Source organism: Notechis scutatus, chromosome 1 (assembly GCF_049901735.1).
Source record: "Notechis scutatus isolate UNSWTSFEM ecotype Mainland chromosome 1, rNotScu1.2, whole genome shotgun sequence".
NCBI classification, from domain to species: domain Eukaryota; kingdom Metazoa; phylum Chordata; class Lepidosauria; order Squamata; family Elapidae; genus Notechis; species Notechis scutatus.
In genome coordinates this window covers 298,766,727-298,786,497 of record NC_142009.1, presented here as the reverse complement: position 1 = coordinate 298,786,497, position 19,771 = coordinate 298,766,727, and the positions used below count along the sequence as shown (strand labels likewise).

Sequence of the window (19,771 nt, the reverse complement as noted above, 5' to 3'; positions counted from 1 at the left end):
GAGAAGCTGATGAGTAAAGCCATTGCCAAAACATATTTCCTATGACAAAAATTATCCCAGCTAGCTATGGTATTCTAAAAAGTAGGCTTGTTACAAGGATATGACTTACACTTCAAAGCATGAATTATTTGGTCTCTTGAATTCTGGAAACAAAATTGCTGTAAATAAACTTACATTTTAAGACACTGTGGGGCCCTTCAATTTTAAAAATGAATCTACAGAATGCTTTACAAATAAATTATAAAGAACATTCTGATATAACATTCTTCCCTATTGCAGAATTCTTTTCCTTGATCTCATCTTTGATATTGTTTCTTCCTTAGCTATATTAAATTAGAAAAGAATGTACCTAGGAATAAAATGGAGGCCCATATAGCTAGTAGTATAGTAGCCAGAGAAATGGAACATTGTGTAAAATTGTTAATTATCCTTTTAGATTCAGTTTTCCTAAAAAGATTGATAGTTGCATCTCTGTTGCTCTTAGAGGTATTCCCAGAGGTGTTTTTAGGTGCAGTATTTCTTTGTCGGAAACAAACTTTTAAAATCTTATAAAATATTAGGAAGTTTTGAAGGTGAATTTTGTCTGGCTTCCACAAAATTTGTTAATCTTATTTACAATGTGTCTTACTTCATCTTTGCTAAAAATAATCTAAGATGAAGCAGTTCCCATTTGGGAAGTCTTATATGGAATAACCTTTAGTCCTAAATAAAGCATTATTATATTTAGAATATTATTTTAGATATTAAGGGGAGAAGCAGGAAGAAAATAGCATTGCCCTGACTTATTATAATTACAGTATATGAACTGGATCACCCTTATGTTGTTACAAATTCTGATTTCAAAATAAGCAAGAGAAAAGACTATTCAAACATTAAGACAATTAGTATCCATTCCCCCAAAACCCAGTCCCAATGTTTAACCATCTTCCATTTATTCTTGCAGGGTAAATTTCATAATAACCTGTGATATTTATATAGAATCAAATAAAGGAGGAGCATTCATTGCAGGAAGAATTAGCAAAGCTGGCATATATGTTGCATCTGCCAAAGGGATTTTTTTCTGGGTTTTTCCTGATGGTACATATCAAGTCACAGGAGATCTCGGTGGGTTCTTACTTTTTAACTTTTGCAGTATGATGGGGGAGAGTGTTAGATAGGTGGATTACCCTCTATTCTCAGAGGCTTGATAACTGTCCTGAAAATCTTTCATGTTAACTATTTCAGAATCTTACCCAACTGTCTTCAGATGTTAGGAAGCAATCAAAAGGGTAGAAGTTGTACATATTGCTGTGTAAAAGCAAAAGGTTGTGGTTGTAATATTGTTACCTTCTACTATTCTAAAGAGAATCAGAAGTTGGTACCTTCTTCTTCTTTTTTCTCCCATTACACTATATCCCTTCTTTTTCCCTCCCTTATTCTTACTTTTCCATGTTTTTTTATTCTTTGTATTTTATACCTGGATAAACTAGTAAAAGTTAAATCATAAAAAAGGATAGAAGTTGGAGCATTTTTTAAATATTCAAAACTGAAAATGCAATCAAAATGTGAACTGTATCACATACAGTACACCACCAAATAAATTACAATATTGAAAACTATCTTTTATCCTTAGCTTATTTTAAAATGTATCGCTGAATTTGAATATAATATACTAATTATATTGTATTCTTGTATGCTTTTAATTTAATTTAATTTAATTTAATTTTGTTCAGATTTAGAGTTTGTGTGGCACATAATTTCAATTCACTTTCTGTATAGAGAAAGCATTTAAAAATGTTACTGTTTTATAGCTGGTAATGAAATCTTGATGAAAGGGTTATCTGGTGTGCAAGCAAACAGATGGCATACACTCACTCTGATTCTCAAGGTAAGCATTGAAGTGCTATCCAAATACTGGTAAGCTGATTAACTCCTAAAGAGGAATAAAGGCCTGCTGTCTCATTAAGCCACAGGTATTAAAATTCAACTACCTGACAAGCTGCAATTCAGTAGTATCATGCTGAGAGAGTTCCTTTGTTCAAGAATACCCTCTTAGAGATTAGTACAAGAATATCCCAGCAGGTTAAAACCTGTCTATCCACATATTTTCTGAGATTTGCCCTTCCTGAGTTCAGATTTTAATCTACAAGTCATTCCTTGGAATGCAGTTGTAGTTATGTATTTTCCTATCACTTCTAAAATCTGGAGTTTAAAACATACGGTTAAGATCCAGATGAGTGTTGATAGACTTGAACACTATCTAACAAAATGAAATTCAGTGTAGAGAAAAGTAAAGTCCTACACTTAGGCAAGAAAAACCAAAAGTACACATATAGACTGGGTGAACCAGGCTCAATAGCAATAACTGTGAGAGGGATCTTGGAGTCTTAGTGGACAATCAGCTAAATATGGGGGGGGGGGGGGGGGGGGGGGGGGTTTGGGGGGGGGGTGGGGGGGGGGGGGGGGGGGGGGGGGGGGGGGGGGGGGGTGGTTTTTTTTGGGTTTGGGGGTTGTGGGGGTGGGGTTTGGGGGGGGTTTGGGGGGGGTGGGTGGGGGTTTTGGGGGGTGGGGGGGGGGGGGGGGTGGGGGGGGGGTTGGGGGGGGGGGGGGGGGGGGGGGGGGGGGGGGGTGTGTTTGGGGTGGGTTGGGGGGGGGGGGGTTGGGGTTGTTTGGGGGGGGGGGGTTTGGGGTTGGGTTTGTTTTTTTTTTTTTTTTTTTTTTTTTTTTTTTTTTTTTTTTTTTTTTTTTTTTTTGGGGGTAAATGGGTTAGCCAGCAGTGTGCAGCGGTAGCCAAAAATGCCTAACTGTCCCCTTCCCATTCCCCAGTTCTAATATTCTAACTTCCAGAAATGGTCAGGCTGACTGGGGAATTCTGAGAATTGAACTCCCTATCTCTGTAGAGTATCCAGATTGTGGACAGGTCTGCATGGTGCAAATAAAGGTCAGCGGGAGGGGTGACCTTTGGTTACAGAATGTGGAAATTATTTGTTTTCTGGTTTCAATCCAGTGTACGTATTTTGTGAATTTATTGTCAGTGGAGAGCTTGCAATGCAGATCTCCCTCAAAATGGAAGAGCTAGCATTTGCCTTGTGGGCAAATATTTTCCAAATAGTTTAGAAAGATTTATTTTCTGCTTTATGATATGCTTCATCATTATACTGAAAACAATACTGAGTTCTGAACACAAATTTGTACTTTTCCCTTCTCTTTGACAGGGATCCAATATCTCTGGCATGTTGAATGGCTATCCTCTGTGGGAGAACGTCACCACACACAGTCCAGAGAATGGCTGGGCAGCTATTGGGACTCATTCTTTTGAACTGACACAATTTGATAATTTTCACGTTGAGGCCAGCTGAGGTTTCAATCATACATTGTCAATTCTGAGTGTGGCCAGTCAAACCTTAATTTAACAGTTAATTATGCTACTGGAGATTTTTGATTGTTTCCTGCTAATATTAATATATGTTCAATGTTCTCCTGATTACAAATTGCTTCTTTTCCATGTTAAAATCAAATCTTTGTTAAAACATTTTTGTGCAAGCTATAAATGGGAATGTAATGCAGTCATATCTCTTTAACTGATAGAAATTAAGCTGTTACAATTAGGTAGAATTTCTACTTTCAATATTTCTGGGTGGTCTGAACTGGGGGGGGGGGGGGGGGGGGGGGGGGGGGGGGGGGGGGGGGGGGGGGGGGGGGGGGGGGGGGGGGGGGGGGGGGGGGGGGGGGGGGGGGGGGGGGGGGGGGGGGGGGGGGGGGGGGGGGGGGGGGGGGGGGGGGGGGGGGGGGGGGGGGGGGGGGGGGGGGGGGGGGGGGGGAGACCGTCCATTTGTGTGCGTGTAAAATTCACCTTGCAATCAGATGGGATGCCTCATATCTGTTATGAAACATGGAATGATGGAATAAGGATTCCAGTGGATTTATATATCTTCTATTAGGACATGAGATTTTACTCCTGGTTTTCTAATGTCTTAATACACTTATCTAATTATAATGAAGAAAAAAAATAGTCAGCTTATGACTGGCTGGCTTATTTGTGAAGTGCTTTCTTTTAAACTACCTCTTAGGTTGGTAACCCAATAACCCAGATAGCTTTATAGTTTTCTTTTTTTGTGTTTGACTAGATACATTGAAGGGGAAAAATGTGTAGAGGTGGTCCTTAGTGAAGTTCAAAATTATGATGGACTTCTCTGGAGCTACTTACGACTTGTTCTTGCAGTTCTGATGGCTGCATCACCTCCAAAATGTGTCACATTATCATATTTTGGGGTCTTGACAACTGCCTTGGATTTATGGCTATTTTCAGCATTTGGTGGTCATGTGGCAGTGATTTTTAGTATTTTTTCTGGTTTCTGGCTTTTACTTCTGGTTTCTGGCAAAAAAATATCCATTGGTGAAAGCAGATTTGCTTAATCGTGGCATTTATTTAACAACTGCCACAAAGAAGGACATAAAATTGGGCACTGTCACATGGTGATCCGATTAACAACTGACACGACTTACCACCATAATTCCAGGCTCATTTATGTTGTAAGTCGAGGACTACCTGTAGGTGATGAACATTCAGGAGGTCTTATTTTACCTCATGTCTGCAGGCCAGTATATATACGAAGGTACTACTGCACAAGGACATTACAAGCAGTAAAATTGTGAAATTTATAACCTAAAGAGCTGAACAAGCATCAGTGTCTGTGGATGATGTACATATCAAGGCCCTAGCTTTCATGAATAAGAAGGCATGCATAAAAATAATATTTCACATATATTAGCTTACAAATGCCAGTGTTCCTTTATGCTTTTTGGTGAAATGTAATATTGAAGGGTAAAATAATTTGCTTATTTATTGATCTTTTATTAGTTAACTAGTTTCTATTTATTTTATTACTTACTATTTTGAAGTGTACAGGATAAGTGGCAAATACAAAATAGTGGAGAATAAAATTAATACAAACTGGCAGTTTATAGGGCAGAGCAAATAGTTCTCTCTGAATATATAATTGCAAAGGTATATTGAATAATTATAGTTGGGGAAAAATATTAACACAGAATTGTAAAACTGCTCAACAGAAGTATGTAAGATTCTGAACAACGTCGATCAGTTCATGTTTATATTTTGACAAATGAAGCCGAGAGATGAATAATCTATATAAGACAAGTTATGCCAGAATGGATTGTAGTTGTAGATTTGTTTTTTGTTTTTTGCTTGTTACTATTGATAATCAGAAACCTTTGCAGTGCTGTTGCAAATTATATGGATTGTACACCTGAATCTTGTTTTATGTTTTCTCATCTTTTATCTACCATTGAAGAAATCCTAATATGTTCCTGTTTCTGCTAGTGTTATGGATTGCTGGCTTTACAAAAAATAGTTCAATTTTGTGTCTCTTTTTATTTTATTCTAGGCAATGTCATGATATTCAGTAAAAACTAACTGGATATGCTACTTTGAAAATTGATTCTGATAAAATTGTGTTTGTACTCTAGATAGCATTACAAAATATATTTGTTAAGTGACACACAATATCTGTCTCTTCTAGTTCAAAGAGACTTCTGAGAGAAGATATTACAGTTGATAATATATTGGTTTACAGGACAGAATTATGACTGTTTGTCTGTTCCAGACATGATTAAACCACAAACCCTCAATTAAAAATATTTTTTCTATCTTATTCAGACCAAAACAATTGTTTCCTAGCCAGGATATTGAATTAAATTTCAAACTTTAACAGTTTGTAAGTTGTTAATTACCAATTAGGCAAAGGCAAAAGTATGGTTATTGAAAGTTCCTGGTATGAGTGAAATGCTTGTTTTTGGTTTAGCTTAAGACAAAAGATGATCAGATTGGCCAATGGTAAATATACTTACGTGTAGTTAATAAACTTATAATAATATATATGCTTGTCCTGTTTATTAGTTGGATATTGATTGGTATCAAAGTTAAACACATATCTTTAAAAGGAAAAGTTTCTTTTGAATTAGAGATAAAAATAGTAACTTTCATCATTAAAGACTAATGGCTTAGCAACTAAATAAATTTTGAAACTGGAGGTTGAAATGATGTTTATGTTCTTTCCCTTTGTAGTGTGGGAATATAAAGGATGGACTACACAGGATTTATTTTTTGTTTGTTGCCATTTATTTTTCCAAATAGACTTCAGAGTTGCAGATGAAGTAACTCATCATCAAAGCAGACAGAGTCAAAATGTTTGGCTTTTTTGTTTTGTACTGCATGATAAAACAAAGAACAAAATGGGTTTCTTAAATTTTTGTTCCTTACTACCCCCCCCCCCCCCAAAAAAAATACAATCAGCCTGAGGATGGATTTAAGATTGAAATGAGTGCCTTAAAGTGATTAAGTTACTGACTAATATAAGGCTGCAAATTTAAGATCTCCATTTTGCTTTCTGAGGAGTGCAGAAAAATTATTAAGGACACATGACATCCTTTGTAAATAGTTATCTCCCCCAACCACTTCATTCTGGGAACTTATGCATTCCAACCAGTCTGAACACTAGTTGGAAAAGACTAATTCAGGGATAAACATGCCTACCTGCCTTTATTAGAAAAGCTTTAATATTTTTGCACTACATTAATGGTTCTGGTTTTGCATTGTGCACTAAAATTGTGTAAAACCAATTCTTGTTAATTTATGGAATTACAGATGCTTGTCATAAAATGGGCTTGTTTAATTAAGAAACTGCTTTGATGTTTGAACAATAGTCTGATGTATGTAGTTGATTATTGCAGTTCCTAATGTTTCAAACAAAGAATAAATGTCATTTAAATATTTGATTTGGTTTTTGTGTGTGTGTGTGTGTTCAAGTCTCAATTCTCAGTCATGAAAGTTGTCTGGGTTTGTCATATTCTCTGAGCTTAACCTATAGAGTTCTTGTTGAGAAAAATTTGAGGAGAGAATGCTGTATATGCCTTCTTGAAGTCCTGAAAGAAAGCTGGGATATACTGTGAAACTAGTCAAAATAACTTCAGATTAAATTTTCAGAGGTCACCATACTACTTAGTGAAGAACATGGTTCAGAAGTAAAACTGGGAAATAAATTTAAATGGTAGAAAATCTATTTTATAAGCAGAAGGTTCAAAGATAAATCTCTGGTAGATGAAATAAATATAGTCTGAAACTTATGTCTGTCAATAGCTGGGTTACACATGATTTGTTTGATTTGGTTTAATAGGATGTATGAACAATCAACTGTGGTTGAAGAAGGGCTTAGTGCTACACTAGAGTATTGACAATATTGGGGCAATATTTTAAAGTAATATTGGACTACTATTTTAAACTAAATATTTCCTCTGTAATCTTCTGTAACCTGAAGAAATACAGAGAAGAGGAGGAATTGGGAACACAAGGCAAAGAAGAGGAGGTGGATGTGTCAATCATTAGCAAAATGCTTTGGTTGCAGGGAAGAGATTTAATCAAGATATTTAAAAGTAATTGCAACAGCCCTTGGGGTTGATTCTTCCATGGTCCCAAATCCAGGTTTTCTTATTCCTGTGGTAGATAGTCCTGGAAGATCTTGGTCAGCCTGAGTGAGGATTCCATGACGGGTATAGGGAGTAGGCTTGGACTTCAACAAATCAGCGTCAGACAAACTGAATGAAGAGGCAAAGCCCAACAGCTTCACTGCTTCAGCAACAATGCTGAGAAGTTACAGCAAGCCAGCAGCTGGTAACCCATCTTCCTGTTTTTTAGCTCAGCACAGACTGAGAAACTGCCATGCTACTGCAGAACAGCACGTGACAGCAACTAGCCAATCAGAAGGTAGTTAAATGGTGGCTAAAGGCTTTGGTGAAAGCCCAAGCAACAAAAAATAGACTATTTAGGAAATAAGAAACATACATATACTATACTATACTGACATAGATGTTAGTCTGGCTGTAGTGTAAGTTAACATAGGCTTAGGACTAAATGGTGAAGTAGAAAATAAGTTTGTTAATTTTTAAAAAACTAAAAGCCTCCCTGGGGAAACAAAGTGAAAATAAAAACAGCCTGTTTGTTGCTGGTTTGTACCATCTCACAGAGTCTCCTCACTGGGGAAGATTTAAGTGTGGTATGCATGCAGCCACCCAACTCAAATATGTGATTCTGGGTAAAAAAGATAGAAAAACAGTAAGTTGCATAAAATAATGCAATGCATTAAAACATACTAAATAATAAAATGGTGAACAGGTGATTTTAAAGGTTAGAATTATGGCTCTGACTTAGAATAGTAGTCAAGCATTGACTTTTCTACCTGCAAGCCTCACTAATTGTGGCCATATACTTGTTCTGAATGATAGCCTGTCACAGCCTGTCGCAAAAATATCAAGCAAGCATTTCCCCACCCCACCCCCCAGTCTGGACTCTTAATGTCTAGCTCAATTGCATTACTTAGAAAGTTTTATAAACTTGGGAAATACATGTACCTAGCATGTATGCAACTTTCTCTGTTTGCTTCATAATAGAACTATTTCTATGTAGAATTTTAAAAAGAGCCTGAAATTATTGTAGCAAACATTTTTTCATCAATCAAACGAGCAGTTGGTTATCTGACAGGCATGCCTTTGATCTTATTTTCCATCTTCAGGTTCACCACAAATTTTCTGTCTTGAGTAAAAAAAAACCTCAGTAGTTCCTCCTCATGATCTTTTGAGTAGTGCTCAAACAATTCTTTTTGGCAAACTTTTTGGCATTTGTCCACAAGAAAATCCAACTCGTTTATCTTTACTAGGTTTTGCAAAAAAACCTTTAGTCAACCTTCAATAGCCAACAAACTCGATTTTAGCTGCCAGCCATCATCTCCATTTCCAAACTTCTTCCTAGAGACACCCCTGATGCTATTTCACTCCACATCTAATGCCAGTGCAGATCTGGTACTGATGCCAGCATACTTGCATCTCTGATTTTTCCTGTGTCAACTTTCATATGAGAATCTAAAGTGGGACTCTCAGTTCCTTAGCAGCAAAGTGAGAACAAACGGTTTTGTTTGGATAGTTGCATTAATATATGAAGAACTGGTAAGACCCTATAGTAGAGAACAGGCTCATCCCATATAGTATTCCCGCATTTCCACATTACAGCTTTCTGTAGGGGGGAAAATGATGTTGAACTCTATTGTTTATTTGATAATTTTTCTGTATTTGTCTTATTTCCCAAGATGAAATAAGAGAGCACCAGACGTGGTGGCTTAATTTCGGCAATTTAGCTCTACAACACCTAGATAATGGCAGTCATTGCTGGAATTTGTCTTCCTTGTCTTTTATTTTTATCTTGGTATTTTGTTTTTGTTTTTGTCTTGATTAGAACTGTGCCTGTGTTATTTGTTTGCATTAGAATCTAGTGGTGCTGAATTTATTAAAAAAAATGTAGACATCCATTTTTGACTGAGAACCAACGTGTTTCAAATTTCGCCAGTTAGTATTATTTGTAACTTGCAAGATGCCCAGATGAAGGAAAGGAATGAACTATCTTTAAGGGGTTTACATTGTGTTTTCAAATTGTGGAATTATGCAATGCTGATTCCACCCATGCTGCAGTGCCTAGCTGATGTATGATTTTCTCTCTCTGCCAACATGATGAAAATGGAGAGAGAGAGGGAGGAAGGGGGAGAGAGAGAGAGAGAAAGAGAGAGAGAAGACATATTTTCATAACTAGTGTACCTGAAAATTTGACCAAAAAGCGTTTGGAAGAGAGTCACAGAGAATGAGAACTGGTGATGCAGACGGCTGATTTTATGAGGGCATTGTTTTCTGCTGACACAAGGAAGGGTGGATCGTGTTATAAATCAATTGTGAGGAAATAGCTTGAGTTACTTCTTCCATAGCCAAGCCACTATTTGATCTTTGCTTTTATTATCAGAATATTGACCCCAACGAATGAGATTTTCTATACCTCTTGGCCTCATTGGGCTGGATATGAAGGGGAGAAGTTTTTCTTTTTGTACTTTAAACGCTTTTCAAAAACTTAAATTATAAGGAAATAGCTATGGTGCACATTTTCTATTGTCCCAATATTTCTTCTAAATATACAAGGAAATGCAGTCAGAAGATCTGTGAATTGGCCTGAATGACCTGAGCTTAGATATTCCCCACCAAGAAAATTATTCCCCTTCTTTCCAACCCCATCTTTTATAAGTCAACTTAAAAAATAGGAATTAGTCCTATTAATTAATCATATCAATTCATTCTCATATATATTATTTTGAGCTTCTTAAAATGGCAAGGTGCAAATATAAGTTATAACCAATATTGGTGTCTGCAGCTACAACTTCTATAAATATTGAACTCAACATTGAAAGTTTTCTTAAGGAAAGAAGTATAGTGTTGATGCTTTAATTTTTTCAAAAAGTTATAAGTGAATATTATCAGAATAACATGATGGTTCAGTGATGCTGGAAGTGGATTTCATTCCATATTCTGAACTGTTAAAAGCAAAATTATATTGCAATGTTTTGGCTTGCCAGAAATAAGAAGGGCAGGTAAGAATAAGTCACAGAATAAATTTCTAATGTTCTGCTTCAAATAGATATTCATGGAGAACTGGATTTTCCCCCTCACTCTACATTACATTAGATGATTGCGCATAACTGCCTACTGTCAAATAAAACAAATTCCTTTTCATTCCTATGAATCTTACTTTTGGTTGATATGCACTGAAGCAATAGAATTGGTGAAGAGCGTGGATGGTGAGAAGTAAAACTAGTCATGCTGCTATCATTATTCATTATGTTCTACTCTTTAGCCATCTTTTAAGGCTTCAAATGCATGTTCAATCAACACCAGTAGGAAGAATCATATCTACAGTACACTTGTTATCTCTTCTCCCAGATTTTATTAAAGAACTGCTAAGATTATCTAGTCCAATCCTCCAGCTGTGCAGGAAAGCCATGTCAACATTCAAAAGAGGTAGCTGTCTAATTTCTTGTTAAAGACCTTCAGAGATGGAGAACCTATATTAGAAGAGGGTAATGATAAACATCTTTGATACAGTTGCCATGAAAACTACGTGGATGTACGAAACAGTCTGCTGAAAACAGTATGTCTACAGATGTTCTAAATACCGAGGGAATGGAAGTGACATGCTGCTCCTAAGGGTATGTCACAGAGGAAGGCTTCCCTCTAAGTGCCAGAAGACAGGCTACGGGGGCAACTTTAAAAGGACCTCTATTGCAGGTCTTGATGGGCAAGCAGGTTCATAATGAGACAGATGAACAAAAGCATTTAGAACCTTTGAAGGTCAATGTCAAAAACCTTAATTTGTGCCTGATAATACAATTGGCAAGCAGTGCAGACATCATGTCATCTCTGTAGCCTGCATTCTCTAAGTGGTCAGTCTGACATATGTTCAAGCTGCGTTAGATGTTGCTTGGAAAAAATATATCATTCCTTGCAGCCTTCTATTATAATAGACAAAATCAGATCATTGATCAGTATAAAATAAAATAAAATAAAAAATAATTTACAGATTTTGTGCAAGGTTCTAGAAACACTAAATTTGTGAATGTATTTAGATTAACTTTTGCATGTCGTTGCATGTTAAACTCATACCCTGCTGATATATGGGAACTAGCCTTTCAGTTCGGCTGTAAATTAAGCTGTCACTCTCCAAGACATAAAACATGCTGTCTCAATCAGCAGGCTTTTCTTTCATCCCTTTCATCCCTGGCTTTCCTGTATTAACTGTGCTTTTTCACCATTACAGCCTGTCATAAGTTCCTAGATGGTATGTTTAGCAGAGCTTGGTCAAGAAAAGGTGCTGCATTTTGGTTTTCATTACAAAGATGGATTACAGCAATTCTCTGCTGTCCAGCCTCCCTGATGAGGCCTTTCAGCATCCATAGCTTTTCTTGCTACCAGGCACTTAGTCTTATTAGGTCATCTCAAAAACAAACTTCATTTCAAGGCGTTGTGTGTGTCTTTTAGGCAACAGTTTTTATTTAATGTCACAAATTAACTTGCCATTTCTTCATAGGATAGATTTCTTTTTAATCCCTGTTGTTGCTGTTACTAGCAAGCCCCCCCTTTCTTAAAAAAAAATCAAGATAGGTAGGATGAAGGAATCACTGACCCATTGAATGAAAAGATGATTTGGTGGAAGTATTTTGTGATTTGATTTTGTGAATGTGAACTTGATCTGATCAATTTTTTAAACTTCCCTGATTGTAATGGATCTATTCATTAACTACAATCTATAGTTAACTATTAACTATTACCCTAACCCTCAAAAAGATGCTATAGGGCACTGCACACCAGAACAACTAGACATAAGGACAGTTTTTTACCGAATGCCATCACTCTGCTAAACAACTAATTCCTACAACTCTGTCAACTTATTACTAAGACTGTATTACTATTATTCCTCTACTACTAGATTATAATAGCACTTCCTAATACCTATCACTTCCCATTTATGACCATAACTGTGTTGCTTGTATCTTTACACTTTTTATTGTTTTGTTTGTTTCCTAGTATGATTTGATTGCTTATTAGTAACCTATGACTATCACTAAGTGTTGTATCGTATGATTCTTGATGAATGCATTTTTTCCTTTATGTACACTGAGAGCATATGCACCAAAGACAAATTCCTTGTGTGTCCAATTACACTTGGCCAATAAAGAATTCTCTATCTATCTATCTATCTATCTATCTATCTATCATCTATCTATCTACTCAATTTACTTGATTTTCATCATGGACACTTCACATAGGTATTGTTTTGGACCAAAATAAAGAATTGGGTAGATCACTATGGAAATTGTAGCATTTCCAAAGTATAAAACAAATAACTACAGCAGTTATCATCTCCTAGTATATCTGTCTTCTGCAGTGATGTTGAAGCTGGTAATCTAAGAAATCCATTATATAATAGAATATCAGCAAGAATATCTGGACTTGTTTACTTGCTTTTGTTTCATGTTCATTTTGTAATATGTCAATTGGTATACAAGGTATAAAGTTTTGATTTATTTATTCCACCTTTATTATTTTTATAAACAACTCAAGGTGACAAACATCCTTAATACTCCTCTCTTGTCCCCACAACAACCATCCTGGGAGATGAATGGGCTGAAAGAGCGTGACTGGCCCAAAGTTATCCAGTTGGCCATTATCCAGAAGATGGGACTAGAACTCACAATCTCCTAGTTTCTAGCCTGATGCCTTGACATTCATTGAATGGTTGTGAATGTCATCTTTGTACCAATGTTATTAGGTAATTATCACATATAGTTTTGTAGGTGTCTGGTATATATCTGTGTCTGTCTGTCTGTCTGTCTGTCTGCCTGCCTGCCTGCCTCTATTATACCTTATGCCTTATTCCTATACAAAGTGGGCAAAGATAGAAAAAATATGAATGGACACAAATAAAAACACCCGTGTTTTCATCTAGGTAAAGTTAAAGTGGCACGATCAAGCAGATCATAGAAGAAGAATGCTTTGTTCTGAAATATTTTAATTCTCTAGCATGTGGAAGAACACCATATGAAAAGACCTCCAAGAAAACAAAACAAGATATGCTTCTAAGGAAATTGGATATAATGCTTAGATGTAATAGAAAAGTTACCAAGCTGGGACTGACTGAGTTTATACAGTGAATAAGAATGGTATTAAGTTGCAACCACCACTGATTTCTAACATGCAGGGCCAAATTTATGCTGGACTTTAGCCGCAAAACATATATGGAATATGAGCTCCAAATGAATTGACACTAAAATGATTTGATCAGAAAATGCTTCAGTATGTATGATCACCAACATACCTGACCTCATGCTAAATCTAGCCACAATTGGATTTTTAAGCCAAAATTCCTTCCAATGATTTCAGGTTGATTTCATTTTTTTAGTAGTGAGACAGGAAATAGACTGAGACTCATATTTAGTTTGGCTGATGTAGTCTGATTCTTCTGAAGTTTTGTTAATCTTGGAACTGAATGCCATGTCTTACAGTTTGCAGCTTATATTTGTATTTCTTTCAGGTCAAATTGCATTAGAGACTGAAATACTCCTACATATGTTTTTTGAGATGGTATAAAGTCTGAGGTTTCATGCGTATTTAATGTTATTGATCTTTAATTGATCCATCATTAAAACCAGGGGTGGGATTCTACCGGTTGTGTCCACTTCTGTAGAACCGGTTGCTCTGAAAAACAGTAAACAGAGAGCATACATAGAACTGGTTCTATTTTTGCTGCTGTTTTGGCCCACCTGCCCTCCCGGGCTCTTACCTGACCTTTATTTCCTGTATGTTCAACCGCAGCTGCTTTGCGCGACACAGCTGCGGTTGAAAAAGCAGGAAAAAAGTGCTTTTTCAACCTCTCTGCGCTTGCACGCAGCGCTGCTCAGCTGTCCGGGCAGCTCAGCAGGTCGTAAATTGCACTCGCACGACTAGCGGGCGCGCGCATGTGTGCCCAATGCAGAGCGACAGAACCGGTAGTTATACCAGTTGGATCCCATCCCTGATTAAAACACTCAGTGAAAAGCTGTATTGATAAAATCCAGTACAATCTATAGATTCTGATAGATTGGAAATGTGTAGAGCAAGGAATCCTACATGATAAATTTCTCCATTTGATGAGTTTGGACCTCAAACCTAGTCTGGCTAGCCAGGCCTTGAATTGGTGTATGCATAGATGTGTGTGTGTGTGTATGTGTGTGTGAGAGAGAGAGAGAGAGAGGTAGAATAAGTAAAAGAAAGATTTAGTGCTTTCAGTTCAATAAATGATCAATAAAACTTGTACTGCTCCATATATTTCTCTATGCATTCTGGGTCTCTGGATAAATAATAACAGCAAATAGCACTAGATGTATTATCTTTTTACATGGCTCCCACTTCCCCCCAAGTGGCATGGCTAAGACAGAGTTTATTCCTTACATGTGGCATATCTCTGGACAAGATTCATGGAGAATTTCAGCTGGGTCAGTTCCCTGTGTATTAATAAATCCATTCAGTTCCCCTCTGCCTAATGTAACTGATACAATTATTCAGAGGATTAAATAGTGTTTTGTGGAAAATGCTGGCTTCTCGGTTAAGAAATGAGAAGATGAACACCTTTCCCCTAGAGTCGGACATGAGTGGACAGGGAAAACCTTTACCTTTATTTTAAATTGTTATCCAAGTCATTATCTTGCCTTGTCATTTGTATTTCCTCTTTACTGCTATCTCTGTTCGGTAACCCACAATTTCTTTTTAATCTGAATAAGCTTGTTTCACCTCTTCATTCTATAAGTCTTTCAAAGCATTTTCTTTAACAACTTTCCTTTCTTCTTTTGTAAATAATATATTCATATAAGTAAACATTATTTCTGCTATTGTAGCCAGAAGTTTCTGTTGTCATTCTTCAGAAGTGTTTTGAAATTACTCAGATTTCACAGCAATATCTATCATTCTTTATAATCAATGTTTACCCTCCAATTCTAAAATTCCCCTAGTGTTTAATTTTTGAAACTATAAAGGCTCAAATCTCTGTTATTAGTCTGATAGACTAAACTAAATGGTATTCCAATGAAGGCATTATATACTAATTTTATTTCCCCCCTCCAAATCATTTAGCGAAAATCCTAAGGTTCAAAAGTCCATGTATATGTTTGTTAAATTAAATTTTTATTTAGCCTTCTGCTATTTCTTTTGTTCAGGAATGAATAAACTTACCAGATGGCTTTTCAAACTTTTGAAGATTTCTAATGTCACATATATACTTCTTGTCTTATAATATTTTTACGCCTTTCTGATAAGGTGAAATCAGTTCTTAATGAAAAAAGACAGAAATATTGCAAGAAGCTCGGTGCAATTGCTAAGGTCTTCCTTTGTAATACTTTTCTTACAATATACTCGATCAGTTCACACTAATAGATCTTATTTGTCCATTTAAATATTATGGATGGATAGATTTTCATTAAATAACCAATTAATCAATTACTAAATTCTACAGTACAAATGATTATGAATGTGAGTCCCCCTTCCTCAAATTTCATTTTTCTCACATGTTCTTTCTGTGTAAGAGAGCTAAGTGGTTTTACATCATTTATAACCATGGCATTTTTTATCCAGTCAAGATGAAATGTCCTGGGACTCTCCCTATTTCTTTCAATTATCATAGATGAGAAATATCAGTGACAAAAGGGCTTACTTTTCAGATAATTTTAAAGAGCTAGGGAGTTACAAATGCTAGTCATATCTAGTGCATTCATATGGTTCTGTTTGTTGATGAATAATGATCGGGATTTTTTTTTTCATTTAGGGAATAAAAATATTCCCTAAATTAACTTTGACTTCAGGAATGTTCAAATATCTCTTGCATAATAATGAAAGATTTACATTATATATTTTGATTAAAGTAAAACAATAAGAAAAAAGTTGTCACTGGTACGCTGTTGTAAATAACTAAATTTAAATCTATTTTGAAGATACTGTAGGTAATGAATTCTCCATCTATGTAATAGAATGATTATTGCTACATGTCACAACATGCTGTTCCCCGCTTCTGAGCAGCTTCTAAATTTCAACTGTAAAAAGGTAAGCAGCAGTATCACTCCAGTGTATTAAGAAAGACTGACATTTTTCAAAAATGTAGTGAGCAAGAATTTTATGCCTTTGTCTAGAAAAAGATGGTTAAAAAAAAAGGAAAAAGATCACCTCCTTCTAACCACAAAATTATCCTGGAATTAGAATGAATGAACATTGCTTCCCAATATTCAAAACAGAAAGTTGGCATAAAATGTGGATAGTCAGTCATAGATAGGATTAGGTTTTAAGTATACGTTTTACAACAAGTTGCCACTGGATGGCAGCATTGCTTAGGATAAATGCCCTAATAGCTTGTTTAAAAAAACTGTTCTCCCTCTCAGGAAAACAATTTAATGTATGGCTACTTTAAGATGTCATTCTCTGTAGTCTTGAGATAAACACAATTTTGAAATGCTAGACTGAAAGAAAGTAACTGAATGGACAATAAATAATCAAGAATCTATTGGGATTTTCTAGCCTAACTTTCTCATCTGTGTGTATGTGTATGGCCTGAAAAGGAATTTCTCTCTGCTTGCTCATTGCTTATCGTCCAGGTAGTTGCTTCTGTCAATAATTCCTTGAAAAACCAGAACAAAGTTTGGTAAATGGAATGGAGAAGATGACATAAACCCCATATTTGTGAACCATCTGTTGTTTGCCCATATCCCAGTATTTACTGCTTTTGATTATTGGAAACTCCATTTTGCAAGATTCTATGTACATTAAAAATAAAATAAAATACGGAATGTGGGTAATGAATGATCAAGATGGAGTTAATTCTAGACAAGGCAAAGATGCTATTGATCCCTGATGGAACTTGGAATTCTGCCTGTTCTGTTTGTACGTAGGGTTAGGAATGGAGTTGGTTTGAATTTTGTATTTAGTATCATTTGCTTTCCAAATTTAAAACTTAATCAGAATGCATTGTCCATTCCATAATTCTAAAATCATCAACTGAGTACAAAAATGACTCTTTTAGAGGAAAATATATATAAACAGTCTTTTACAGAAGGGAAACTTTGGTGGACAATATGTCATGTCAGGAATGGGCATCAGAAGAATACTAATTAAGAAAAATGTGAATTTCATGGAATTTTGTGTAGATTCTTTTGGTTGAACTTTCAAACTGATGTAGAAACCAACTGAAATAAATATGTACTTGGGGAAATAATAAAAGTCTGGATTTGTATATTGCAGTAAGCTATTTTTTCAAAGCTATCTGTCTTTGATTAAGACTGTAGTTTGTTACTTGACTCCATTCTAATTCTGAAGTTTCAAGTAGCAAAATATCAGAAATGAAGTGTCTCTGTGCAATTTCTTTTAACAGTTCCTTTCTGGATCACTCTGCCTTGTTATCACGAATCATCCTTTTTGCCAATTGTTATTAAGATTCAATTCAAGGTACTGATTTTCCCTTCTCAAGTGCTGGGCCTGGCTATAAAAACATTAATTGTCTCCTTATTTGCCTGCCTGCTTATAACATCTAAAAAGACAATTTAAAAAAACAAACACCAGTAATATCCATAGGTTTATTTAGCAAATTGAGAGTGCTCTCTCTTGCATCATTCTTAAATGCATTGCTTTTGTAGACGGTTAGATCTTCACCTCTGTGGACTTAGGAAAAAGTATTAAAAGATATATCTTTTAAATGTAAGGTTTCAAAATTTCTTTATCAAGGAATATAATTAGATGATTGTCTAATTGTTTTTAAGTATTGTTATACTTCATCTTGATGACTGTTTATGAAAAAGAAAGATAGATTGGTAAAATAAATAATGAAGTATAAGGGGCATTCATGGACAACCAGGGATAAAACTTCCCTTTCTTTAGAGAAAACTGACTTAGACTGTTCAAAGAACAAGGTTAGAAAACATTATCAGGAGGAATAGGCTAAAATAATGGGCAGAAAGTGACAAAATGAATTTTAATAGGTACAAAATGCAAAATACAATATAGGCAGAATAAAAAGCAAAAGCATGAGGTGGAGGAATGTATGCCAAGCAGAAAAGGAAACTTATCTTGAATGTGTTGGTAGATTACAAGGTTAACATTAACTGACAATATGATGCAGCTGCAAAATAATAGTAATAATAAAAACAAATGCACTAAACTCGGGGTGTCAAACTGATGGATGCATAACACGCAGGCCATGCCCACCCCAGCTCTGTGAAGGGGAAAAAAAAATTGCAATAAGTCACGTGATGGCAAGGTGACGTGACAAGTTTGACGCCCATACACTAAACATTACACTGCCACTACAGACATATTGCTGCACGTTGTTGGAAGCAACTTTAGAAATTAATCCAATCTCCTGGCCAAATGCAGGAATTGTGATGACCTGGGGCATGGCAAAAAGGCAACACAGTCAAATGAGCAAGAAGTGTACCTTTAATACCGCCAACTTTGCCCCCAATGTCCAGGTTACCTTCAGCTGGAAAAAAAACCTCTCCCAAGAACAGTCTTTAAATGGAGAAAATTCAGTCTGAAAACAAAGTACATACAAACTGTAAATAAAAATCCACACAAACCATGCTGCAGTAATTCACTTGACAGGGCAGAAAAGGAATTGCAGACTTGAAACCCAGCAAAACACACACAGTTGGGAAGACACCAGGAACCCAGATAAGCCTCAATGATACCAGATAATTCACGATTTACTCCCAACAACTTTGTTGTGCACAGCTTCCCTTTTAAAACACTGTGTTCCCAGCTGCAGCTAATGAAGGGAATCAAGGCCCTTTCCTCCCCTGTAAGCCACACAACTCACATTGCTCCCTTCTCCGTTCCTCCCTGCGTGCCCTCGGATGAAGAAGGGGTGGGCCTGGGTCTTCCTCCAAATTCCCTCTCCCTTGCTATACCTCTCCCCTGCTCTGGCCAGGCAGCCTTTGCCCTTCCCCAGTTTCTTCCACAGCCAGTGGAGCCACACTCCCACTCCCTGTCAGCTGCTCAGCCTCCCCCTCCAAATCAGATTCCGACGGGCATGACAGGAATCTTCAACTCTAACCCTCCCTTCCCAGACAATTCTTGAATCAATTCCAGCAAAAGAGAATTCATCACCTCCCAGAGTAATCATGTCTATTGTTGAACAGCAATTATCATTTGGATTTTTTTGTCCATTCAAAATCTTGCTCTTCATAAGTGAAATCCACTGTTTTTTGTCCTGCGTTCTGGAATTAGTCTGCTTAACCTATACGATAGACCTTCAGGTACTTGAAAACAGTTATTGTTTGTCCTCCCAGTCTTTCAGCAAGTTAATTATGTCTAATGACTCCAATAACTCTTTATAAGTTTT

At 36.4% G+C, this 19,771-nt stretch overlaps 1 protein-coding gene across 4 annotated transcripts in view; it reads left to right on the top strand.

The window, feature by feature from the left end:
• GALC (galactosylceramidase) overlaps positions 1–3,620 on the top strand; it is a 40,378-nt gene extending 36,758 nt beyond the window's left edge. For all 4 annotated transcript variants that reach the window (XM_026679153.2, XM_087952042.1, XM_087952043.1 and 1 more), the window contains 3 exons: positions 944–1,104; positions 1,791–1,867; positions 3,195–3,620. In XM_026679153.2, coding sequence (XP_026534938.1) covers positions 944–1,104; positions 1,791–1,867; positions 3,195–3,338 — 382 coding nt within the window. In that variant the 3' untranslated portion in view covers positions 3,339–3,620. The remainder of the gene's footprint in view (positions 1–943; positions 1,105–1,790; positions 1,868–3,194) is intronic.
• The last annotated feature ends 16,151 nt before the right edge of the window (positions 3,621–19,771 follow it).